The following is a 27,341-nucleotide window of genomic DNA, read 5'->3' as shown; positions in this document are numbered from 1 at the left end:
GTGTGTCCCCTCTGTACCCCAGTGTGTCCCCTCTATACCACTCTGTTCCCCAGTGTGTCCCCTCTGTTCCCCAGTGTGTCCCCTCTGTTCCCCAGTGTGTCCCCTCTACACCCCTCTTTTCCCCAGTGTGTCCCCTCTGTTCCCCAGTGTGTCCCTTCTGTTCCCCAGTGTGTCCCCTCTATACACCTCTGTTCCCCAGTGTGTCCCCTCTGTTCGCCAGTGTGTCCCCTCTATACCCCTCTGTTCCCCGGTGTGTCCCCTCTGCTCCCTAGTGTGTCCCCTCTATACCCCTCTGTTCCCCAGTGTGTCCCCTCTGTTCCCCAGTGTATCCCCTCCACACCCCTTGGTTCCCCAGTGTGTCCCCTCTGTTCCCCAGTGTGTCCCCTCTATAACACTCTGTTCCCCAGTGTGTCCCCTAAGTTCCCCAGTGTGTCCCCTCTATACCCCTCTGTTCCCCAGTGTGTCCCCTCTATAACCCTCTGTTCCCCAGTGTGTCCCCTATGTTCCCCAGTGTGTCCCCTCTATACCCCTCTGTTCCCCAGTATGTCCCCTCTACACCCCTCTGTTCCCCAGTGTGTCCCCTCTGTTCCCCAGTGTGTCCCCTCTACACCCCTCTGTTCCCCAGTGTATTCCCTCTATACCCCTCTGTTCCCCAGTGTATCCCCTCTATACCCCTCTGTTCCCCAGTGTGTCCCTTCTGTTCCCCAGTGTGCCCCCTCTACACCCCTCTGTTCCCCAATGTGTCCCCTCTGTTCCCCAGTGTGTCCCCTCTATACCCCTCTGTACCCCAGTGTGTCCCCTCTATACCCCTCTGTTCCCCAGTCTGTCCCCTCTGTTCCCCAGTGTGTCCCATCTGTTCCCCAGTGTGTCCCCTCTGCACAGCTCTGTTCCACAGTGTGTCCCCTCTGTTCCCCAGTGTGTCCCCTCTGTTCCCCAGTTTGTCCCCTCTACACCCCTCTGTTCCCCAGTGTATCCCCTCTATACCCCTCTGTACCCCAGTGTGCCCCCTCTATACCCATCTGTACCCCAGTGTGTCCCCTCTATACCCCTCTGTACCCCAGTGTGTCACCTCTATACCCCTCTGTTCCCCAGTGTGTCCCCTCTGCTCCCCAGTGTGTCCCCTCTATACCCCTCTGTTCCCCAGTGTGTCCCCTCTGTTCCCCAGTGTATCCCCTCTACACCCCTTGGTTCCCCAGTGTGTCCCCTCTACACCCGTCTGTTCCCCAGTGTGTCCCCTCTATACCCCTCTGATCCCCAGTGTATCCCCTCTACACCCCTCTGTTCCCCAGTCTGTCCCCACTATAACCCTCTGTTCCCCAGTGTGTCCCCTCTATACCCCTCTGTTCCCCAGTATATCCCCTCTACACCCCTCTGTTCCCCAGTCTGTCCCCTCTATAAACCTCTGTTTCCCAGTGTGTCCCCTCTGTTCCCCAGTGTGTCCCCTCTACACCCCTCTGTTCCCCAGTGTGTCCCCTCTACATCCCTCTGTTCCCCAGTATGTCCCCTCTTTACCCCTCTGTTCCCCAGTGTGTCCCCTCTGTTCCCCAGTGTGTCCCATCTATACCCCTCTGTTCCCCAGTGTGTCCCCTCTATAACACTCTGTTCCCCAGTGTGTCCCCTAAGTTCCCCAGTGTGTCCCCTCTATACCCCTCTGTTCCCCAGTGTGTCCCCTCTATAACCCTCTGTTCCCCAGTGTGTCCCCTATGTTCCCCAGTGTGTCCCCTCTATACCCCTCTGTTCCCCAGTATGTCCCCTCTACACCCCTCTGTTCCCCAGTGTGTCCCCTCTGTTCCCCAGTGTGTCCCCTCTACACCCCTCTGTTCCCCAGTGTATTCCCTCTATACCCCTCTGTTCCCCAGTATGTCCCCTCTACACCCCTCTGTTCCCCAGTGTGTCCCCTCTGTTCCCCAGTGTGTCCCCTCTATACACCTCTGTTCCCCAGTGTATTCCCTCTATACCCCTCCGTTCCCCAGTGTGTCCCTTCTGTTCCCCAGTGTGCCCCCTCTACACCCCTCTGTTCCCCAGTGTGTCCCCTCTGTTCCCCAGTGTGTCCCCTCTGTTCCCCAGTGTGTCCCCTCTATACCCCTCTGTTCCCCAGTGTGTCCCATCTGTTCCCCAGTGTGTCCCCCCGACACCCCTCTGTTCCCCAGTTTGTCCCCTCTGTTCCCCAGTGTGTCCCCTCTGTTCCCCTGTGTGTCCCCTCTACACCCCTCTGTTCCCCAGTGTGTCCCATCTGTTCCCCAGTGTGTCCCCCCTACACCCCTCTGTTCCCCAGTTTGTCCCCTCTGTTCCCCAGTGTGTCCCCTCTATTCCCCAGTGTGTCCCCTCTATACCCCTCTGTTCCCCAGTGTGTCCTTTCTGTTCCCCAGTGTGCCCCCTCTACACCCCTCTGTTCCCCAATGTGTCCCCTCTGTTCCCCAGTGTGTCCCCTCTATACCCCTCTGTTCCCCAGTGTGTCCCCTCTGTACCCCAGTGTGTCCCCTCTATACCCCTCTGTTCCCCAGTGTGTCCCCTCTGTTCCCCAGTGTGTCCCCTCTATACCCCTCTGTACCCCAGTGTGTCCCCTCTATACCCCTCTGTACCCCAGTGTGTCCCCTCTATACCCTCTGTACCCCAGTGTGGCCCCTCTATAGCCCTCTGTACCCCAGTGTGTCACCTCTATACCCCTCTGTACCCCAGTGTGTCCCCTCTGTTCCCCAGTGTGTCCCCTCTGTACCCCAGTCTGTCCCCTCTATACCCCTCTGTTCCCCAGTGTGTCCCCTCTGTTCCCCAGTGTGTCCCCTCTAAACCCCTCTGTTCCCCAGTGTGTCCCCTCTATACCCCTCTGTTCCCCAGTGTGTCCCCTCTGTTCCCCAGCGGGTCCCCTCTACACCCCTCTGTTTCCCAGTCTCCTCTATACCCCTCTGTTCCCCAGTGTGTCCCCTCTACACCCCTCTTTTCCCCAGTGTGTCCCCTCTGTTCCCCAGTGTGTCCCTTCTGTTCCCCAGTGTGTCCCCTCTATACCCCTCTGTTCCCCAGTGTGTCCCCTCTGCTCCCTAGTGTGTCCCCTCTATACCCCTCTGTTCCCCAGTGTGTCCCCTCTGCTCCCTAGTGTGTCCCCTCTATACCCCTCTGTTCCCCAGTGTGTCCCTTCTGTTCCCCAGTGTGTCCCCTCTATACACCTCTGTTCCCCAGTGTGTCCCCTCTGTTCCCCAGTGTGTCCCCTCTAAACCCCTCTGTTCCCCAGTGTGTCCCCTCTGTTCCCCAGTGTGTCACCTCTATACCCCTTGGTTCCCCAGTGTGTCCCCTCTGTTCCCCAGTGTGTCCCCTCTATACCCCTCTGTTCCCCAGTGTGTCCCCTCTGTTCCCCAATGTGTCCCCTCTGTTCCCCAGTGTGTCCCCTCTATACCCCTTTGTACCCCAGTGTGTCCCCTCTATACCCCTCTGTTACCCAGTGTGTCCCCTCTGTTCCCCAGTGTGTCCCCTCTACACCCCTCTGTTCCCCAGTGTGTCCCCTCTGTTCCCCAGTGTGTCCCCTCTATACCCCTCTGTTCCCCAGTGTATCCCCTCTACACCCCTCTGTTCCCCAGTGTGTCCCCTCTGTTCCCCAGTGTGTCCCCTCTATACCCCTCTGTTCCCCAGTGTATCCCCTCTATACCCCTCTGTTCCCCAGTGTGTCCCCTCTGTTCCCCAGTGTGTCCCCTCTATACCCCTCTGTTCCCCAGTGTATCCCCTCTATACCCCTCTGTTCCCCAGTGTGTCCCTTCTGTTCCCCAGTGTGCCCCCTCTACACCCCTCTGTTCCCCAATGTGTCCCCTCTGTTCCCCAGTGTGTCCCCTCTGTTCCCCAGTGTGTCATATCTGTTCCCCAGTGTATCCCCTCCATACCCCTCTGTTCCCCAGTGTGTCCCCTCTGTTCCCCAGTGTGTCATATCTGTTCCCCAGTGTGTCCCCTCTACACCCCTCTGTTCCCCAGTGTGTCCCCTCTGTTCCCCAGTGTGTCCCCTCTGTTCCCCAGTTTGTCCCCTCTACACCCCTCTGTTCCCCAGTGTATCCCCTCTATACCCATCTGTACCCCAGTGTGCCCCCTCTATACCCATCTGTACCCCAGTGTGTACCCTCTATACCCCTCTGTACCCCAGTGTGTCACCTCTATACCCCTCTGTTCCCCAGTGTGTCCCCTCTGCTCCCCAGTGTGTCCCCTCTATACCCCTCTGTTCCCCAGTGTATCCCATCTATACCCCTCTGTTCCCCAGTGTGTCCCCTCTGTTCCCCAGTGTGCCCCCTCTATACCCCTCTGTTCCCCAGTGTATCCCCTCTATATCCCTCTGTTCCCCAGTGTGTCCCTTCTGTTCCCCAGTGTGTCCCCTCTATACCCCTCTGTACCCCAGTGTGTCCCCTCTATACCCCTCTGTTCCCCAGTGTGTCCCCTCTGTTCCCCAGTGTGTCCCCTCTGTTCCCCAGTGTGTCCCCTCTACACCCCTCTGTTCCCCAGTGTGTCCCCTCTGTTCCCCAGTGTGTCCCCTCTGTTCCCCAGTTTGTCCCCTCTACACCCCTCTGTTCCCCAGTGTATCCCCTCTATACCCCTCTGTACCCCAGTGTGCTCCCTCTATACCCTTCTGTACCCCAGTGTGTCCCCTCTATACCCCTCTGTACCCCAGTGTGTCCCCTCTATACCCCTCTGTTCCCCAGTGTGTCCCCTCTAAACCCCTCTGTTCCCCAGTGTGTCCCCTCTAAACCCCTCTGTTCCCCAGTGTGTCCCCTCTATACCCCTCTGTTCCCCAGTGTGTCCCCTCTGTTCCCCAGCTTGTCCCCTCTTTACCCCTCTGTTCCCCAGTGTGTCCCCTCTACACCCCTCTGTTTCCCAGTCTCCTTTATACCCCTCTGTTCCCCAGTGTGTCCCCTCTACACCCCTCTTTTCCCCAGTGTGTCCCCTCTATACCCCTCTGTTCCCCAGTGTGTCCCCTCTGTTCCCCAGTGTGTCCCCTCTGTACCCCAGTGTGTCCCCTCTATACCCCTCTGTTCCCCAGTGTGTCCCCTCTGTTCCCCAGTGTGTCCCCTCTGTTCCCCAGTGTGTCCCCTCTACACCCCTCTGTTTCCCAGTCTCCTCTATACCCCTCTGTTCCCCAATGTGTCCCCTCTGTTCCCCAGTGTGTCCCCTCTATACCCCTCTGTTCCCCAGTGTGTCCCCTCTATACCCCTCTGTACCCCAGTGTGTCCCCTCTATACCCCTCTGTTCCCCAGTGTGTCCCCTCTGTTCCCCAGTGTGTCCCCTCTGTTCCCCAGTGTGTCCCCTCTACACCCCTCTGTTCCCCAGTGTGTCCCCTCTGTTCCCCAGTTTGTCCCCTCTACACCCCTCTGTTCCCCAGTATATCCCCTCTGTTCCCCAGTGTGTCCCCTCTAAACCCCTCTGTTCCCCAGTGTAACCCCTCTATACCCCTCTGTACCCCAGTGTGTCACCTCTAAACCCCTCTGTTCCCCAGTGTGTCCCCTCTACACCCCTCTGTTCCCCAGTGTATCCCCTCTATACCACTCTGTTCCCCAGTGTGTCCCCTCTGTTCCCCAGTTTGTCCCCTCTACACCCCTCTGTTCCCCAGTGTATCCCCTCTAAACCCCTCTGTTCCCCAGTGTGTCCCCTCTACACCCCTCTGTTCCCCAGTGTATCCCCTCTATACCCCTCTGTTCCCCAGTGTGTCCCCTCTATACACCTCTGTTCCCCAGTGTGTCCCCTCTGTTCCCCAGTGTGTCCCCTCTATACCCCTCTGTTCCCCAGTGTGTCCCCTCTGTTCCCCAGTGTGTCCCCTCTGTTCCCCAGTGTGTCCCCTCTAAACCCCTCTGTTCCCCAGTGTGTCCCCTCTATACCCCTCTGTTCCCCAGTGTGTCCTCTCTGTTCCCCAGTGTGTCCCCTCTGTTCCCCAGTGTGTCCCCTCTAAACCCCTCTGTTCCCCAGTGTGTCCCCTCTATACCCCTCTGTTCCCCAGTGTGTCCCCTCTGTTCCCCAGTGTGTCCCCTCTGTTCTCCAGTGTGTCCCCTCTAAACCCCTCTGTTCCCCAGTGTGTCCCCTCTAAACCCTTCTGTTCCCCAGTGTGTCCCCTCTATACCCCTCTGTTCCCCAGTGTGTCCCCTCTGTTCCCCAGCTTGTCCCATCTATACCCCTCTGTTCCCCAGCGTGTCCCCTCTGTACCCCTCTGTTCCCCAGTGTGTCCCCTCTACACCCCTCTTTTCCCCAGTGTGTCCCCTCTATACCCCTCTGTTCCCCAGTGTGTCCCTTCTGTTCCCCAGTGTATCCCCTCTCTACCCCTCTGTTCCGTGCGCTCGTCTATCTCCTGTTTGTTGCTGTATATTTTTATTTGCTGTATTATTGCTCATTTTCTCATGGATGATTTCTTTGCTGATTTGCTCCCACATGTGGCCGGCGGATACTGTGCCTCGCTCCTGAATTGAAACCTCAGTGGACCCGACAGGTCTGACTGCATTGCCCTTGGACCTGGCTTCACACGAGGCCACCGCAGGTAAGTCATCTCAACCTCTGCTCCCAAATGTAACGAAGCTCTGTATTGTCTGCTATCAGTGGCCAATAATCTAATGAGTCAGCAGGCCGAGCGGTGGAAAGGTGGAGGCAGCTGATTCGATCACACTCAGTGAAAAATTAGGGTGAAATTCAATATCAATGGGATGCAAATCGGGCCACGAGCGGATTGGCCGCTCTTTATACGCCCGCCCACTGCAGTCAAATCAGGCGTAGTGTATCTGGGAGCTCCATTACTCTTTTGAAAATGCATCTGCTGCTGGACGAGTTGCCAGCCCAGATTACCCTGGAGTCTCCAAGAATGAAAGATCAATCTCCAATCGACTGCTGTGAGCAAACCAGGAGAAACATCACAGCAGCAATAAAAACTCTGTGAGCCTTTTTCATTTTCTTTGAATATTCTGTTTATTAATTATAAAAATATTGGAGATGGGAAGAAAGGCTGTTTGACTGAATCAGCCAATCGGTCGGTGGAAAGATTTAGCTTTTTCTAAATGGACTGGTAAGGCGGGCGACCATTGGCGGGAGTGTGGGGGCTGGGTTTACAGGCCTGACCAGTGTCACAGGCGAGAAGGTATCTGTCTCTTATGTTCATCCAGCCACAAAGGTTTATACCCAGGCCCTGATTAGATTCTTCACCTCGAGCAGGCTGGGCACAGAGCAAGGCCCATTTATCTTCATGCCCCTGTATTGGGGCCTCCACCAGCCCAAGAGCCGGGGAAACCAGATAGGACATGTGATGAAATCACGCCCGCCTCATTTCTACGGATCACTGTCCTTACCGGCACAGGGAGACCACACCCCCGGCACAGGGAGACCACACCCCCGGCACAGGGAGACCACACCCCCGGCACAGGGAGACCACACCCCCGGCACAGGGAGACCACACCCCCGGCACAGGGAGACCACACCCCCGGCACAGGGAGACCACACCCCCGGCACAGGGAGACCACACCCCCGGCACAGGGAGACCACACCCCCGGCACAGGGAGACCACACCCCCAGAAGCGGCCAGGCATTATCCCACCCATCTTTCCTCAGGTTTGCTCCCAAGGATCAAACGTTTCCCAGGCCCAAATTGGAGGAATGGTGACCTGGCGAGCAGGCTGTGATAATGTTTATCAGATGTACCCCCTCCCCTCCCCTGCCCAAAACCCCTCCCCCACCCACCACCCCTCCCCCGCCCACCTCCACTCCCCCGCCCACCACCCTCCCCCGCCCACCTCCACTCCCCCGCCCACCTCCCCTCCCCCGCCCACCTCCCCTCCCCCGCCCACCTCCCCTCCCCTCCCACCTCCCCTCCCCCTCCCACCTCCCCTCCCCCGCCCACCTCCACTCCCCCGCCCACCTCCCCCGCCCACCACCCCTCCCCCGCCCACCTCCCCTCCCCCTCCCACCTCCCCTCCCCCGCCCACCTCCCCTCCCTGCCCACCTCCCCTCCCCCTCCAACCTCCCCTCCCCCGCCCCCCCTCCCCCGCCCCTCCCCTCCCCGCCCGCCTCCCCTCCCCCGCCCGCCACCCCTCCCCCGCCGCCCCCTCCCCTCCCCGCGCACCTCCACTCCCCCGCCCGCCACCCCTCCCCGCCCACCTCCCCTCCCCCGCCTGCTCCCCTCCCCACCTGCTCCTCTCCGCCCCCACCTCCCCTCCCCCTCCCTTCTTCCCTCCCCGCCACCTCCCCTCCCACCTCCCCTCCCGCCCCACCTCCCCTCCCCTGCCCACCACCACACCAAAGCCGACAATACTGGAGACTAATTAGGACCCAGATTTATGATCAAAGGGAAGGCGAGAGATCACAAACCCCCTGAACACACAGAGTACGTTCTGCGTGAGGTACCTTGAGGAACATCTTTAATCAAAGTGAATGAAGCTCACTACAAATAAGGACGGTGATGGACTGGGGACCCTTTCAAACCAAAGTCACTCTTAACCCAGATCTCATGTTGAACATTAGGGAGGGAGTGGGAGAGAGAGAGAGACAGAAAGAATGATAGAGACAGAAAGAAAGAAAAAGGGAAGGATAGACTGAGATAGGAACAGGAGTAGGCCATTCAGCCCCTCGTGCCTGCTCCGCCATTTGATAAGATCGTGGCTGATCTGTGATCTAACTCCATATACCTGCCTTTGGCCCATATCCCTTAATACCTTTGGTTGCCAAAAAGCTATCTATCTCACATTTAAATTTAGCAATTAAGCTAGTATCAATTGCCATTTGCGGAAGAGAGTTCCAAACTTCTACCACCCTTTGTGTGTAGAAATGTTTTCTAATCTCACTCCTGAAAGGTCTGGCTCTAATTTTTAGACTGTGCCCCCTACTCCTAAAATCCCCAACCAGTGGAAATAGTTTCTCTCTATCCACCCTATCCGTTCCCCTTAATATCTTATAAACTTCGATCAGATCACCCCTTAACCTTCTAAACTCCAGAGAATACAACCCCAATTTGTGTAATCTCTCCTCGTAACTTAACCCTTGAAGTCCGGGCATCATTCTAGTAAACCTACGCTGCACTCCCTCCAAGGCCAATATGTCCTTCCGAAGGTGCGGTGCCCAGAACTGCTCACAGTTCTCCAGGTGCGGTCTAACCAGGGTTTTGTCTAGCTGCAGCATAACTTCTGCCCCCTTGTACTCCAGTCCTCCAGATATAAAGGCATTCCATTAGCCTTATTGATTATTTTCTGCACCTGTTCATGACACTTCAATGATCTATGTACCTGAACCCCTAAGTCCCTTTGGACATCCACTGTTTTTAACTTTTTACCATTTAGAAAGCACCCTGTTCTATCCTTTTTTGATCCAAAGTGGATGACCTCACATGTGTCTACATTGAATTCCATTTGCCACAGTTTTGCCCATTCACCTAATCTATCAATATCGCTTTGTAATTTTATGTTTTCATCTACACTGCTTACAATGCCACCAACCTTTGTGTCATCGGCAAACTTAGATATGAGACTTTCTATGCCTTCATCTAAGTCGTTAATAAATATTGTGAATAATTGAGGCCCCAAGACAGATCCCTGCAGGACTCCACTAGTCACATCCTGCCAATGTGAGTACCGACCCATTATCCCTACTCTCTGTCGCCTTTCACTCAGCCAACTTCCTAACCAAGTCCGTACTTTTCCCTCGATTCCATGGGCTTCTATCTTAGCTAATAGTCTCTTATGTGGGACCTTATCAAATGCCTTCTGGAAGTCCATATAAATAACATCCATTGACATTCCCCTGTCCGCTACTTTAGTCACCTCTTCAAAAAATTCAATCAGGTTTGTCAGGCACGACCTACCTTTCACAAATCCATGCTGGCTCTCTCTGATTAACTGAAAATTCTCGAGGTGTTCAGTCACCCTATCCTTAATTATAGATTCCAGCATTTTCCCCACAACAGATGTTAGGCTAACTGGTCTATAATTCCCCGGTTTCCCTCTCTCTCCTTTCTTAAAAAGCGGAGTGACATGTGCAATTTTCCAATCTAGAGGGACAGTTCCTGAATCTAGAGAACTTTGAAAGATTATAGTTAGAGAAACCTTCTGGGAAACCCGGCAGGCAGCAGTTAAATTTAAATCAGGCTCCCAACTGCACTGTGGGAGAGAATGTGTGAGAGGCAGACAAAGAATAGAAAGAGAGGAGAGAGACAGAGACGAGAGAGAGAGAGAGAGAAAGTGAAAGGCAGAGAGACGGTAGAAAGAGAGGAGAGAGGGAAGAAAGAGAGGAGAGAGGGAAGAAGGAGAGGAGAGAGAGAGAAAGAGAGGAGAGAGAGAGAATGAGAGGTGGAGAGAGGGTACAGAGAGGAGAGAGACAGAGGGAGTGAGAAGCAGAGTGAGGGTGCAGAGAGGAGAGGAGAGAGAGAGAGAAGAGAGAGAGAGAGAGAAAGTGAAAGGCAGAGAGACGGTAGAAAGAGAGGAGAGAGGGAAGAAAGAGAGGAGAGAGGGAAGAAGGAGAGGAGAGAGAGAGAAAGAGAGGAGAGAGAGAGGAGAGAGAGAGAGGAGAGAGAGACAGTGAGAGGCAGAGGTAGGTAGAAAGCAATTACACAAATTGTAATGGCTCTGGGGCTGGATCCCACTGAGATCGCAGTGTGATCTCTGCGTAGCTCGTCAGCAGAAAGATGCAGGTGACCCAGGCAGTTATCATGTTACATAGTCTGAGCACTCAGCTTCCAAAATACACTCAGCACCATTTTAATTCCTGTAAGCACTGCATAAAAATAACCTGTTGCCTCATTGGCACTGCTGCGATTTGAGCATTCGATGACCTAAAGTGAGACTCGGTCACTTTGGTTTGAAACCGTCTCCTATTTCAACGTATCTCACAAAGAACAATATCTATTTGTTCTTGGGATGTGGGTGTCGCTGGTAAGGCTGACATTTATTGCCCATCCCTAGTTACCCTGAGAAGGTGGTGGTGAGCCTTCTGCTTGAATAAACCCATCTCCCAGCGTTTAAAGCAGTTTCCAATCAATTTCACTCGATGTGACCGTATGTCTTATTTCTGACATTCACCAAGATAGTCCTCCTGTTGGATAGATCTCCAAGCTTGTATTAAACGGATGTGGAGACACTAGGGTTCATTTTATAGGTTCCCGCCCATGGTGAGGCACCTCAGCGCCCGGAATTTCCTGATACACGGTCATGGTGCGAGAGGTTTCGCGGTTTCTGATACACGGTTAAGGTGTGCGAGAGGTTCTGGAATTTCCTGATACACGGTCACAGTTCACGAGATTCCAGAATTTCCTGATACACGGTCATGGTGTGCGACATTCCAGAGCTTCCTTATACACACTCACTGTGCGAGATGTTCCAGAGTTTCCTGATGCACGCTCACTGTGCGAGATGTTCCGGAGTTTCCTGATACACGCTCACTGTGCGAGATGTTCCGGAGTTTCCTGATGCACGCTCACTGTGCGAGATGTTCCGGAGTTTCCTGATACACGCTCACTGTGCGAGATGTTCCGGAGTTTCCTGATGCACGCTCACTGTGCGAGATGTTCCGGAGTTTCCTGATGCATGGTCAGTGTGCGAGATGTTCCGGAGTTTCCTGATGCACACTCACTGTGTGAGATGTTCCGGAGTTTCCTGATACACGCTCACTGTGCGAGGTGTTCCGGAGTTTCCTGATGCATGGTCAGTGTGCGAGATGTTCCGGAGTTTCCTGATGCACGCTCACTGTATGAGATGTTCCGGAGTTTCCTGATACACGCTCACTGTGCGAGGTGTTCCGGAGTTTCCTGATACACGCTCACTGTATGAGATGTTCCGGAGTTTCCTGATGCACGCTCACTGTATGAGATGTTCCGGAGTTTCCTGATACACGCTCACTGTGCGAGGTGTTCCGGAGTTTCCTGATGCACGCTCACTGTGTGAGGTGTTCCGGAGTTTCCTGATACACGCTCACTGTGCGAGGTGTTCCGGAGTTTCCTGATGCACGCTCACTGTGTGAGATGTTCCGGAGTTTCCTGATGCACGCTCACTGTGCGAGGTGTTCCGGAGTTTCCTGATGCACGCTCACTGTGTGAGGTGTTCCGGAGTTTCCTGATGCACGCTCACTGTGTGAGATGTTCCGGAGTTTCCTGATGCACGCTCACTGTGCGAGGTGTTCCGGAGTTTCCTGATGCACGCTCACTGTGTGAGGTGTTCCGGAGTTTCCTGATGCACGCTCACTGTGTGAGATGTTCCGGAGTTTCCTGATGCACGCTCACTGTGCGAGGTGTTCCGGAGTTTCCTGATACACGCTCACTGTGCGAGGTGTTCCGGAGTTTCCTGATGCACTCTCACTGTGTGAGATGTTCCGGAGTTTCCTGATACACGCTCACTGTGCGAGGTGTTCCGGAGTTTCCTGATGCACGGATCACAGTGTGCTCAATGTAACCTATCATAGAGCAGGACTTGAAAACTGGTCTGCTGCAATCCCCCCCCAGGACCAATGTTCCTGTTGCCCTGGTAACCTGAGCAATCAGGTGGGAACCGATCTGCGAGTACCCCTCCCCCCAACCAGTGAACTTCCAGCATTTTCCTAAAATACATCTAGCCAATTATAGTTGGAGGATGTTATTGTCTTTTTATTTGTCCTTGGGAGGTGTTTGACACTGACATTTATTGTCTATCCCAGTGGCTGAGGGCATTAACTGTCAGCTACCTAGTGTGGGACTGGAGTCACGAGTAAGCTCAGATGTGTAGCTGTGACTGGTTCCCGGAACGGCATTAATGATCCACTTGGGTTTTGATGACAATCCAGCCCATAAATTACCAGATTTACTGAATTCACTTATCACTCGCTGCCTTGGTGGGATTTGAACTCAATTCCTCTGTGCTGCCAATCCAGTCCCAGAACCACTAGGCCACTGGACCATGTATTTTTGAGTGAGATTTGTTCAGCTGCGGCACCCAAACCTACAGAGTATCCCCTGCCATTTACCACACAAGGATAGAGGCCAAAAGTGAAATGTTGGGTTTTTTTGGTGTGTATCGGATGGGTCTTGATTTCAATACACTGAGGGTCCAGGGAGGGTGTGTAGGGCAGGGGATTGGAGCTCACAAGGAGCGAGAGAGTAGAGTTTATAGGACAGTATATGGAGCGATGCCCGCACTAATGAATCAGGCGGTTCCTCACCATTCACACAGAACATGCAGGCGGTTTAATCATTATCCAATGCTGGATAGACATTCCCTACAGAGGCCGGCAGAGGGGGTGGGTGGGAGATATTTTAAACAGTCGGATCTATCTTCAGGAAATAACAGCCTTAATTGCTAATGGCAGAGTTTAGTTTAAGAGGAAGCTTTAATGCACATTAATCGCACAGGCCAGCCTCACTCTCAGTGATCAATCACCTCCGCGAGGCCTGAGCCCGGTTATTAAGGGGAAATGGCAATTCAAAATAAAGAGTGTGGCCGCTCACACTCCAGGGAAAAACACACACAGCAGTGACCAATCTGCTCAATTAAAGGGAATTCTCAAACTGATCCGAACCCTTTTGAAGTTCAGGGAGGCTGTGGGCTCTTTCATTGGAAGTCCAGACTGTGCACAGAAAATCCCTTCCCTTTATGGGTAAACTTCCTGCAACTCCCACTCCAATGGGCTGGAGCTTTCTTCATTCCTGCCATTGCTCTTAGTGGCAGGTTATTGGGCTAATGTCTGGAGTGACTTCCTCGCAGACCCTGAGCCAGCGTCTTACCTGCAAGGGGGAGCAGTGTCTGGGGGAGTGGTGTCTGGGGGGAGCAGTGTCTGGAGGAACGGTGTCTGGAGGGAGCAGAGTCTAGAGGAGCAATATCTTGGGTGGGGGGGCGGTGTCTGGGGGGAGCGGTGTCTGGAGGGAGCGGTGTCGGGGGGGAGCGATGTCTAAGGGAGCGGTATCTGGGGGAGCGGTGTCTGGAGGGAGCGGTGTCTGGGGGGAGCAATGTCTGGAGGGAGAGGTGTCTGGGGGGAGCAGTGTCTGGAGGAACGGTGTCTGGAGGGAGCAGAGTCTAGAGGAGCAATATCTTGGGGGGGGGGCGGTGTCTGGGGGGAGCAGTGTCTGGAGGGAGCGGTGTCTGGGGGGAGCAATGTCTGGAGGGAGAGGTGTCTGGGGGGAGCAGTGTCTGGAGGAACGGTGTCTGGAGGGAGCAGAGTCTAGAGGAGCAATATCTTGGGGGGGGGGGGGGGGGGGGGGGGGCGGTGTCTGGGGGGAGCAGTGTCTGGAGGGAGCGGTGTCTGGGGGGAGCAATGTCTGGAGGGAGAGGTGTCTGGGGGGAGCGATGTCTGGAGGCAGCGGTGTCCGGGGGGAGCGGTGCCTGGGGGGGAGTGGTGTCTGGGGGACTGGTGTCTGGGGGGGAGCGGTGTCTGGGGGGGAGTGGTGTCTGGGGGACTGGTGTCTGGGGGGAGCGGTGTCTGGGGGGGAGTGGTGTCTGGGGGACTGGTGTCTGGGGGGAGCGGTGTCTGGGGGGAGCGGTATCTGGAGGAAGCGGTGTCTGGGGGACCGGTGTCTGGGGGGGAACAGTGTCTGGGGGACCAGTGTCTGGAGGGAGTGGTGTTTGGGGGGGAAGCGGTGTCTGGGTGGGGGAGTGGTGTCTGGGGGTAGCGGTGTCTGGGGGGGGAAGCGGTGTCTGGGGGGAGCGGTGTCTCGGGGGAGCGGTGTCTGCGGGGGAGCGGTGTCTGGGGGAGCGGTGTCTGGGGGGAGCGGTGTCTGGGGGGAGTGGTATCTGGGGGGGAGCGTTGTCTGGGGGGAGCGGTGTCTGGGGGAGCGGTGTCTCGGGGGAGCGGTGTCTGGGGGGAGTGGTGTCTGGGGAGAGCAGTGTCTGGGGGGAGCGGTGTCTGGAGGGAGTGGTGTCTGGGGGTGGGAGAGGTGTCTGGGGGGAGCGGTGTCTGGAGGGAGCGGTGTCTGGGGGCAGTGGTGTCTGGGGGGAGCAGTGTCTGGGGGGAGTGGTGTCTGGGGGGAGCAGTGTCTGGAGGGAGTGGTGTCTGGGGGGGGAGAGGTGTCTGGGGGGAGTAGTGTCTGGGAGGAGCAGTGTCTGGAGGGAGCGGTGTATGGGAGGGAGAGGTGTCTGGGGGGAGCAGTGTCTGGAGGGAGCGGTGTATGGGAGGGAGAGGTGTCTGGGGGGAGCAGTGTCTGGGAGGAGCAGTGTCTGGGGGGAGCGGTGTCTGGAGGGAGCGGTGTCGGGGGGGAGCGATGTCTAAGGGAGCGGTATCTGGGGGAGCGGTGTCTGGGGGGAGCAATGTCTGGAGGGAGAGGTGTCTGGGGGGAGCAGTGTCTGGAGGAACGGTGTCTGGAGGGAGCAGAGTCTAGAGGAGCAATATCTTGGGGGGGGGGGCGGTGTCTGGGGGGAGCAGTGTCTGGAGGGAGCGGTGTCTGGGGGGAGCAATGTCTGGAGGGAGAGGTGTCTGGGGGGAGCGATGTCTGGAGGCAGCGGTGTCCGGGGGGAGCGGTGCCTGGGGGGGAGTGGTGTCTGGGGGACTGGTGTCTGGGGGGGAGCGGTGTCTGGGGGGGAGTGGTGTCTGGGGGACTGGTGTCTGGGGGGAGCGGTGTCTGGGGGGGAGTGGTGTCTGGGGGACTGGTGTCTGGGGGGAGCGGTGTCTGGGGGGAGCGGTATCTGGAGGAAGCGGTGTCTGGGGGACCGGTGTCTGGGGGGGAACAGTGTCTGGGGGACCAGTGTCTGGAGGGAGTGGTGTTTGGGGGGGAAGCGGTGTCTGGGTGGGGGAGTGGTGTCTGGGGGTAGCGGTGTCTGGGGGGGGAAGCGGTGTCTGGGGGGAGCGGTGTCTCGGGGGAGCGGTGTCTGCGGGGGAGCGGTGTCTGGGGGAGCGGTGTCTGGGGGGAGCGGTGTCTGGGGGGAGTGGTATCTGGGGGGGAGCGTTGTCTGGGGGGAGCGGTGTCTGGGGGAGCGGTGTCTCGGGGGAGCGGTGTCTGGGGGGAGTGGTGTCTGGGGAGAGCAGTGTCTGGGGGGAGCGGTGTCTGGAGGGAGTGGTGTCTGGGGGTGGGAGAGGTGTCTGGGGGGAGCGGTGTCTGGAGGGAGCGGTGTCTGGGGGCAGTGGTGTCTGGGGGGAGCAGTGTCTGGGGGGAGTGGTGTCTGGGGGGAGCAGTGTCTGGAGGGAGTGGTGTCTGGGGGGGGAGAGGTGTCTGGGGGGAGTAGTGTCTGGGAGGAGCAGTGTCTGGAGGGAGCGGTGTATGGGAGGGAGAGGTGTCTGGGGGGAGCAGTGTCTGGAGGGAGCGGTGTATGGGAGGGAGAGGTGTCTGGGGGGAGCAGTGTCTGGGAGGAGCAGTGTCTGGAGGGAGCGGTGTATGGGGGCAGCGGTGTCTGGGGGGGAGAGAGGTGTCTGGGGAGAGCGGTTTCTGGAGGGAGCGGTGTCTGGGGGAGCAGTGTCTGGAGGGAGTGGTGTCTTGGGGGGGAGAGGTGTCTGGGGAGAGCGGTTTCTGGAGGGAGCGGTGTCTGGGGGAGCAGTGTCTGGGGGGAGTAGTGTCTGGGGGGAGCGGTGTCTGGAGGGAGCGGTGTATGGGAGGGAGAGGTGTCTGGGGGGAGCAGTGTCTGGGAGGAGCAGTGTCTGGAGGGAGCGGTGTATGGGAGGGAGAGGTGTCTGGGGGGAGCAGTGTCTGGGAGGAGCAGTGTCTGGAGGGAGCGGTGTATGGGGGCAGCGGTGTCTGGGGGGGAGAGAGGTGTCTGGGGAGAGCGGTTTCTGGAGGGAGCGGTGTCTGGGGGAGCAGTGTCTGGAGGGAGTGGTGTCTTGGGGGGGAGAGGTGTCTGGGGAGAGCGGTTTCTGGAGGGAGCGGTGTCTGGGGGCAGTCGTGTCTGGGGGGACCAGTGTCTGGAGGGAGTGGTGTCTGGGGGGGGAGAGGTGTCTGGGGAGAGCGGTGTCTGGGGGAGCAGTGTCTGGAGGGAGTGGTGTCTTGGGGGGGAGAGGTGTCTGGGGGGAGTAGTGTCTGGGAGGAGCAGTGTCTGGAGGGAGCGGTGTATGGGGGCAGTGGTGTCTGTGGGGAGCAGTGTCTGGAGGGAGTTGTGTCTGGGGGGGGAGAGGTGTCTGGGGGGAGTAGTGTCTGGGAGGAGCAGTGTCTGGAGGGAGCGGTGTATGGGGGCAGCGGTGTCTCGGGGGGGGAGAGGTGTCTGGGGGGAGCAGTGTCTGGAGGGAGTGGTGTATGGGGGGCAGAGGTGTCTGGGGGGAGCAGTGTCTGGGAGGAGCAGTGTCTGGAGGGAGCGGTGTATGGGGGCAGCGGTGTCTGGGGGGGAGAGGTGTCTGGGGGGGAGAGGTGTCTGGGGGGAGCAGTGTCTGGGAGGAGCAGTGTCTGGAGGGAGCAGTGTATGGGGGCAGCGGTGTCTGGGAGCAGCAGGACTGAGGGAAGATTGTTAGCCAAGCATTAAATCACTAAATTAATTGTTTGTTCTCCAGATTGAATGTGTTCATTGTTTGTCCCTTTGTTTATCCATTGACTCCATTCTATGTGTTGTTTGCCATGTACTTTGACCCCGCCACCATTTTATGACAAATTATTCCAAAGGCTGATGGGTAATGGGCCTGGGTGCTGCCTCCAGCCCCCGGCCTAGCCTCGAGGAGGGTCCGAGGGGCCTGCAGGCTGGCTTGTCCTTTGATTCCCCTTCCTCTTTCTGGGAAGGTGCCCAGTAGTTTCTCGGCCCTGCTACCACCATGTTCTCCAAACCCTTCCGGCGGGAAGAGGATACACAGACGGGAGGAGTGGGGAAGGAGCTGAATGGAACGATGAAGATGCAGCTGATGCTACAGCCACTGATGGGTGGTGGTTGTGGCCCTCTCCGTTCTACTGATGTCGCCCTGTAGCTGCTGTGCTTTCCCCGTGTCAGAATTTCACCGGTTATTTTTTTCTCCGCTGAATTGCGGCCTTTGCTTCCCCAACAACAGAAGAAGAGGAGCGAGGCCTGTCCTTTGTTGGAGTTCAGCAGAGCTACTGGCAACAGAGTTTCATCGAGAGGATGGGGGCCGAGATCGGCCCGAAAGAGCAAACCAGTCCAATTCTTCAGGAACCGCTGGTACCCCTGAGCACTGTGCGGACTGAGGAGGTCGTGACTGTGACCCCTTCAGTCAGCGAGGTGGCGCTGGCCACTTTGGACAGTCCCCAGGCGTTAGAAGTAGCTGCTGATATGTCTGGGCTGAAAGCACCATGGTTTGGATTTGAAGAGAGACAGGTCAGTGTGGAACAAGGACCCCTGGAAACAGGTCATGTAGTTCCACCGGCCTCAGAACAGACCAAGGACCTGGAGCTGACTGAGAACGTGGAGCAGGAAATGGGAGGTCCTCCCCCCCAGGCCATGGAAGCCTTGGACCTGGTTGCTGGAGATGATGTGGGAGAATCGACAGAAGGGAGCCTGGTGCAGGAAGCACTGACTGGAGAGAGCATTCAGGAGGCTGAGTCTGACATGAAACCGACTGCACTCCCAAAGCCAACTGAAGACAGTGAGTGTATGGAGGGTCTCGGAGATGCTGGATTCAGAGAGTTGGGTGAGGAAGACCAGCCTGCAGCTGAGGAGCATGAAGCAGCAACTCTGGTGGAAGAGGCTGAAGTCCACCAGCCCCTGCCAGTGGCTTGGGACGGAGCAGAGAGACCTGTCCAGCCACAGTCACCCGGAATCCAGAGAAGTGAGAGTAAAGAAGATCGGCCTGTGTCAGCAGCAAAAGGTTTGTCCCTCTCTCTCTCTGTCCCACCAGCACCCTCTCTCTCTCGCTCTCTCCCTCTCTCTCTCTCTCAAGCAAACTCGACATGTCCCTCTGCCTCTTGCTCCCTCTTCTGGCTGCCTGAAGCTCCCCAAACCAGAACTGCTGCCTCGCACTCTCACACTTGGCTTCAAACTCCGAGTGCTTCTTTCCACAGATCTTCTGCTGCATGACTTATTGCATGTGTGACTGTCACGTCCTGTGCCCTCCACCTGTTTGTTCTGTGCCTCTTTCCCACCATGACAGCCATCATGCAAAAACACCTCTCGTACTTTGGGTTATATTTTACAGCAGCAGCTTTTAATCTGTTGCGTTTTTGCAAAGAACTGCAATTACTCCAGTCACCCAGAAAGGATATAAAAGTTTGACAGCAGAAAGAACGGAGAGTGGATTGTCGAGAGTGTAGGTGTTAGTGTCAGACGCAGGAATGTAGCGGAGGCTGAGGTTCAGGGCACTCTCCGCCATTTCCAGACAATGATTCAGGAAAAATCAGCTCGATGAACCTTGGGCTCAGAGACTGTAGAACATCGCCGAGTGTGAGACGCTGTGACTCAAAGCAACTTCCAGAAAGGGACTGGTCACTGCAGAAAGAAATCAGATCATCACCTTCCCCAGGGAGGGGGTGCGGTTAGGGTCAGGGCAATAAGGTACAGGCAGGGGGGGTAAACAGGGGCAAGGGGGGAATAGGGGTAGGGGGAGTATCGGGGCAGTGTAGGGGAGACTGGGGCGGGGGGATAGGGGCAGTGTAGGGGAGACTGGGGAGGGGGGGTATAGGGGCAGTGTAGGGGAGACTGGGGAGGGGGTTTCGGGGCAGTGTAGGGGAGACTGGGGAGGGGGTTTCGGGGCAGTGTAGGGGAGACTGGGGGGGTATCGGGGCAGTGTAGGGGAGACTGGGGGGGGTATCGGGGTGGTGTAGGGGAGACTGGGGGGGTATCGGGGTGGTGTAGGGGAGACTGGGGGGGTATCGGGGCAGTGTAGGGGAGACTGGGGGGGTATCGGGGTGGTGTAGGGGAGACTGGGGGGGTATCGGGGTGGTGTAGGGGAGACTGGGGGGGTATCGGGGTGGTGTAGGGGAGACTGGGGAGGGTATCGGGGTGGTGTAGGGGAGACTGGGGGGGTATCGGGGTGGTGTAGGGGAGACTGGGGGGGTATCGGGGTGGTGTAGGGGAGACTGGGGGGGTATCGGGGTGGTGTAGGGGAGACTGGGGAGGGTATCGGGGCGGTGTAGGGGAGACTGGGGGGGTATCGGGGTGGTGTAGGGGAGACTGGGGGGGTATCGGGGTGGTGTAGGGGAGACTGGGGGGGTATCGGGGTGGTGTAGGGGAGACTGGGGAGGGTATCGGGGTGGTGTAGGGGAGACTGGGGGGGTATCGGGGCAGTGTAGGGGAGACTGGGGGGGTATCGGGGTGGTGTAGGGGAGACTGGGGGGGTATCGGGGTGGTGTAGGGGAGACTGGGGGGGTATCGGGGTGGTGTAGGGGAGACTGGGGGGGTATCGGGGTGGTGTAGGGGAGACTGGGGAGGGTATCGGGGTGGTGTAGGGGAGACTGGGGGGGTATCGGGGTGGTGTAGGGGAGACTGGGGGGGTATCGGGGTGGTGTAGGGGAGACTGGGGCGGGGTGTGAGGCGGAGATGTGTCAAGGCTTGTGTTCTGCTGTTAGCTGATGGTAAGAGTTAGATGAAATCCTAAGAGGGAGACACAGAAGTGGAAGAAATGGCCTTTTGTTTAAAACAGACCATTGCTATCTGGTTTACGTTGTAGAAATTCTGGGCAACTCACTCAAAAAACCCCAGCCTCGAGCTCCAGCCCAGAATAAAGAACAGCTGGACAGTCAGTGAGTTAATCGTGGGGAGGAGTCACTCATCACCATGGAAAGTGACTGCAGACACACAGACCGACCTATCAGAGCACAATTTAACTCACCTTAACCAACCAGCCTATGGGGTAAGGTGCTGCTGAACCTGTGTTCTCATCATATCGAAAAAACGCAACGGGGCCAGAAAGTGGTTCATTGTGTTGTTCACCGACCCCTCGCTGTGGGCACGTGGTGCACTGGGACTGACTGCCAAGTCTGGGTATGAGTACAGCACCTCGATTCTCCTTACCTCAGTGTCAGAAACTGTGCTCGAAGCACATTCACCCCAAACCACCACTGTTTCTATCACTCTCTGTAACCCTGTGATTCTTCCCAACACCCGCATGCCTTATACCCACAAACCCCTTCCGACTGCATGGCACACTGAGAATCATTCCGATTTAATGCTGCACTGAACCAACAGCAGTGCTGAGGTCTTACAAACCCGTGCCCATTCCTCTCTGTCACAGTGAAGTCTGAGGGAGTGCTACCTTAGATCACCACTCTCACTCATCATGTGAATGGTGCGACATTATCATTCTTCTCCATAGTAGGCCATGGCTATCAATCTACAATATACACAGGCTACAATATACACAGGCTACAATATACACAGGCTGCAATATACACAGGCTACAATATACACAGGCTACAATATACACAGGCTGCAATATACACAGGCTATACACAGACTACAATATACACAGGCTACAATATACACAGGCTGCAATATACACAGGCTACAATATACACAGGCTATACACAGACTACAATATACACAGGCTACAATGTACACAGGCTATACACAGACTACAATATACACAGGCTGCAATATACACAGGCTACAATATACACAGGCTATACACAGACTACAATATACACAGGCTACAATATACACAGGCTACAATATACACAGGCTACAATATACACAGGCTGCAATATACACAGGCTACAATATACACAGGCTATACACAGACTACAGTATACACAGGTTACAATATACACAGGCTGCAATATACACAGGCTGCAATATACACAGGCTGAAATATACACAGGCTACAATATACACAGACTACAATATACACAGGCTACAATATACTCAGGCTACAATATACACAGACTACAATATACACAGACTACAATATACACAGGCTACAATATACTCAGGCTACAATATACACAGACTACAATATACACAGGCTACTATATTCAGAGGCTACAATATACTCAGGCTATACACAGGATACAATATACACAGGCTACAATATACACAGGCTACAATATACTCAGGCTACAATATACACAGACTACAATCTACCATATACACAGGCTACAATATACTCAGGCTACAATATACACAGGCTACAATATACTCAGGCTACAATCTACAATATACACAGGCTACAATATACACAGGCTATAATATACACAGGCTGCAATATACTCAGGCTACAATATACACAGGCTACAACATACACAGGCTTTTTTTTTATTCGTTCATGGGATGTGGGCATCGCTGGCGAGGCCGGCATTTATTGCCCATCCCTAATTGCTCTTGAGAAGGTGGTGGTGAGCCGCCTTCATGAACCGCTGCAGTCCATGTAGTGAAGGCTACAATATACACAAGGGCTACAATATACACAGGGGCTACAATGTACACGGGACTACATTATATGCACAGGGGCTACAATACACACAGGGGCTACAATACACACAGGGGCTACAATATACACAGGGGCTACAATATACACAGGGGCTACAATACACACAGGGGCTACAATATACACAGGGGCTACAATACACACAGGCTACAATATACACAGGGGCTACAATACACACAGGGGCTACAATATACACAGGGGCTACAATACACACAGGGGCTACAATATACACAGGGGCTACAATATACACAGGGGCTACAGTATACACAGGGGCTACAATACACACAGGGGCTACAATATACACAGGGGCTACAATACACACAGGGGCTACAATATACACAGGGGCTACAATACACACAGGGGCTACAATACACACAGGGGCTACAATATACACAGGGGCTACAATACACACAGGCTACAATACACACAGGGGCTACAATATACACAGGCTACAATACACACAGGGGCTACAATATACACAGGCTACAATACACACAGGGGCTACAATATACACAGGGGCTACAATATACACAGGGGCTACAATATACACAGGCTACAATACACACAGGGGCTACAATATACACAGGGGCTACAATATACACAGGGGCTACAATATACACAGGGGCTACAATATACACAGGGGCTACAATATACACAGGCTACAATACACACAGGGGCTACAATATACACAGGGGCTACAATATACACAGGGGCTACAATATACACAGGCTACAATATACACAGGCTACAATACACACAGGCTACAATACACACAGGGGCTACAATACACACAGGCTACAATGCACACAGGGGCTACAATATACACAGGGGCTACAATATACACAGGCTACAATATACACAGGGGCTACAATACACACAGGGGCTACAATACACACAGGGGCTACAATATACACAGGAGCTACAATACACACAGGCTACAATACACACTGGGGCTACAATATATACAGGGGCTACAATACACACAGGCTACAATACACACAGGGGCTACAATATACACAGGCTACAATACACACAGGGGCTACAATATACACAGGGGCTACAATACACACAGGCTACAATATACACAGGGGCTACAATATACACAGGGGCTACAATACACACAGGCTACAATACACACAGGGGCTACAATATACAATGGGGCTACAATATACACAGGCTACAATACACACAGGGGCTACAATACACACAGGCTACAATACACACAGGGGCTACAATATACACAGGGGCTACAATATACACAGGCTACAATATACACAGGGGCTACAATATACACAGGGGCTACAATACACACAGGGGCTACAATATACACAGGCTACAATATACACAGGGGCTACAATATACACAGGGGCTACAATACACACAGGGGCTACAATATACACAGGGGCTACAATATACACAGGGGCTACAATACACACAGGGGCTACAATATACACAGGCTACAATATACACAGGGGCTACAATACACACAGGGGCTACAATACACACAGGGGCTACAATATACACAGGAGCTACAATACACACAGGCTACAATACACACAGGGGCTACAATATATACAGGGGCTACAATACACACAGGCTACAATACACACAGGGGCTACAATATACACAGGCTACAATACACACAGGGGCTACAATATACACAGGGGCTACAATACACACAGGCTACAATATACACAGGGGCTACAATACACACAGGGGCTACAATACACACAGGGGCTACAATATACACAGGCTACAATACACACAGGGGCTACAATATACACAGGGGCTACAATACACACAGGCTACAATATACACAGGGGCTACAATATACACAGGGGCTACAATACACACACAGGCTACAATACACACAGGGGCTACAATATACAATGGGGCTACAATATACACAGGCTACAATACACACAGGGGCTACAATACACACAGGCTACAATACACACAGGGGCTACAATATACACAGGGGCTACAATATACACAGGGGCTACAATACACACAGGGGCTACAATATACACAGGCTACAATATACACAGGGGCTACAATATACACAGGGGCTACAATACACACAGGGGCTACAATATACACAGGGGCTACAATATACACAGGGGCTACAATACACACAGGGGCTACAATATACACAGGCTACAATATACACAGGCTACAATATACACAGGCTACAATATACACAGGGGCTACAATACACACAGGGGCTACAATACACACAGGGGCTACAATATACACAGGGGCTACAATACACACAGGGGCTACAATATACACAGGGGCTACAATACACACAGGGGCTACAATACACACAGGGGCTACAATATACACAGGCTACAATACACACAGGGGCTACAATATACACAGGCTACAATATACACAGGGGCTACAATATACACAGGGGCTACAATATACACAGGGGCTACAATACACACAGGGGCTACAATATACACAGGGGCTACAATATACACACGGGCTACAATATACACAGGCTACAATACACACAGGGGCTACAATACACACAGGGGCTACAATATACACAGGCTACAATATACACAGGGGCTACAATACACACAGGGGCTACAATATACACAGGCTACAATACACACAGGGGCTACAATATACACAGGGGCTACAATATACACAGGCTACAATATACACAGGCTACAATACACACAGGGGCTACAATATTCACAGGCTACAATACACACAGGGGCTACAATATACACAGGGGCTACAATACACACAGGGGCTACAATATACACAGGGGCTACAATACACACAGGCTACAATGCACACAGGGGCTACAATATACACAGGCCACAATACACACAGGGGCTACAATATACACAGGGGCTACAATACACACAGGGGCTACAATATACACAGGGGCTACAATACACACAGGGGCTACAATATACGCAGGCTACAATATACACAGGCTACAATATACACAGGGGCTACAATACACACAGGGGCTACAATACACACAGGGGCTCCAATATACACAGGGGCTACAATACACACAGGCTACAATATACACAGGGGCTACAATATACACAGGGGCTACAATACACACAGGCTACAATACACACAGGGGCTACAATATACACAGGGGCTACATAATACACAGTCTACAATACACACAGGGGCTACAATATACACAGGGGCTACAATACACACAGGCTACAATACACACAGGGGCTACAATATACACAGGCTACAATATACACAGGGGCTACAATACACACAGGGGCTACAATACACACAGGCTACAATATACACAGGGGCTACAATATACACAGGGGCTACAATACACACAGGGGCTACAATATACACAGGGGCTACAATACACACAGGGGCTACAATATACACAGGCTACAATATACACAGCCTACAATATACACAGGCTACAATATACACAGGGGCTACAATACACACAGGGGCTACAATACACACAGGGGCTACAATATACACAGGCTACAATATACACAGGCTACAATACACACAGGGGCTACAATATACACAGGCTACAATATACACAGGGGCTACAATACACACAGGGGCTACAATATACACAGGGGCTAAAATATACTCAGGGATACAATATATACAGGGGCAGTGTACACAGGGGCAGTGTGCACAGGAGATACAATGTACATAGAGGCTACAATATACATAGCGGCTACAATATACACAGAGGCAACATGTTCATGTATATGGGGCTTACTCTCCCGACTGGGAGTGTGCAATGTTAATCCCAATTAAAAATGGCCGTTAAGCAATGACGATACCAATGGTAATTCCAGCCTGATTTATCTCCCATTCCCTCACAATCGGGCCTGACTTCTATTTGACTCACCTGAGAGATCAGGAACTAACCTCGTGGTTTATTATGATCCATGTCAGAAAAGGGGTTTAATTTATTGTTCCTAACAAGTTAAGATTCCTTAGAGAATGTGCTGCCCCAGTTTGTGATTATGCGAAATCCTGAAATCCTCGGAACAAATAGCTCGCAAAGCACTGGCCTGCCATTGTGATAAACGCCGGTTTTCGAATGTTTCACGATTGGTTTAGTGGGGTCTGTATTCACCCTCTGATCACCGTGAGTCACACAACACTCAGAGTCTTTAGTAACCAGTGTTTTTTTCAGTCACTGGGGCCTGGCGCAGGATGTGGGGTTAATGGGCAGAATCCCTTGTTGGGAATTCCCACTGCTTTCTGTCTCTTCCTCACAACGTCCCCTTATTTCATATCCTTTTTAATGTCCCATTTGAAATTGGAGAGAACCGTTTTGTCTTTGTTCCCTGTTTTTAGCCCAGCTGCCCTTTGTGGGTGAAGAAGATGCGAAATCTCAGGCAGCCTTACCCGAGAGCAAGAGCAAGGTGAGAGTGAGAGGACCAAACAAGGTGCTCAGTATTCAGGCCACGGCACCAACACATCGCCACCAAACTTTACATTTCTTGTTTTGCTATTTAACGTTATTTTAACCATAATTTTATTTGGTTTATGCAATTCATATTTTGTGTTGCCATTTTGAATTTTATTTTCATGTCAAGAGCTCCACACCTACTAAAACCTCAAAAGCTAGGCCTCAGGCCTCTACCATTCCCAAGAGGCCTACCACAGCTGCTGCCCGTAGCAACAAAACTTCCAACCTTGTCTCCACCCCCAAAAGACCTGCATCCACTACAAGCCAGCCTGATGGTACAGGAGCTAAAGAGCATAGAGCAAAGGTAAGGGTCACATCGAGGCTTCCTCCTTAGCTGGAGGAGTTCTACTCTCAACTGAACAAACTCATAGCCAAACCCAAATGTCAACAGATCAGCACAACCGCTTCATGTTCAGTTCATTTGTGTTCAATCTCTGGAGTAGATAGAAGCGTTTCAACTCTCCAAGTTACCAACTCAGCTACTTACTCAGTGATGGTCACTGCCCCATTATATTCAGGGTGAGATCTCTTTCATGTATTGTTTCTCAATCCTGATTTCTCAGTTTCCCATCCACATTTTACTGATTGTTCACTGCTTGAGACATGGGAGAAAGAATCACATCTTCCCCGTCACACCTCCCCGTCAAACCTCCCTACCACACCTGCCCTGTCACACCTCCCCGTCACACCTCCCCGTCACACCTCCCCATCACACCTCCCCGTCACACCTCCC

The 27,341-nt window shown here is 54.0% G+C and overlaps 1 protein-coding gene across 3 annotated transcripts in view; it reads left to right on the top strand.

Moving 5' to 3' along the window:
- LOC137300197 (microtubule-associated protein tau-like) overlaps positions 1–27,341 on the top strand; it is a 179,190-nt gene that overhangs the window by 82,804 nt on the left and 69,045 nt on the right. For all 3 annotated transcript variants that reach the window (XM_067969279.1, XM_067969278.1, XM_067969280.1), the window contains exons 4-7: positions 6,431–6,490; positions 17,836–18,609; positions 26,494–26,561; positions 26,736–26,912. In XM_067969279.1, coding sequence (XP_067825380.1) covers positions 6,431–6,490; positions 17,836–18,609; positions 26,494–26,561; positions 26,736–26,912 — 1,079 coding nt within the window. The remainder of the gene's footprint in view (positions 1–6,430; positions 6,491–17,835; positions 18,610–26,493; positions 26,562–26,735; positions 26,913–27,341) is intronic.

The sequence above is a fragment of the Heptranchias perlo genome, chromosome 30 (assembly GCF_035084215.1).
Source record: "Heptranchias perlo isolate sHepPer1 chromosome 30, sHepPer1.hap1, whole genome shotgun sequence".
In the NCBI taxonomy this organism is placed as follows: domain Eukaryota; kingdom Metazoa; phylum Chordata; class Chondrichthyes; order Hexanchiformes; family Hexanchidae; genus Heptranchias; species Heptranchias perlo.
This window is presented reverse-complemented; position numbering and strand designations above follow the sequence as displayed.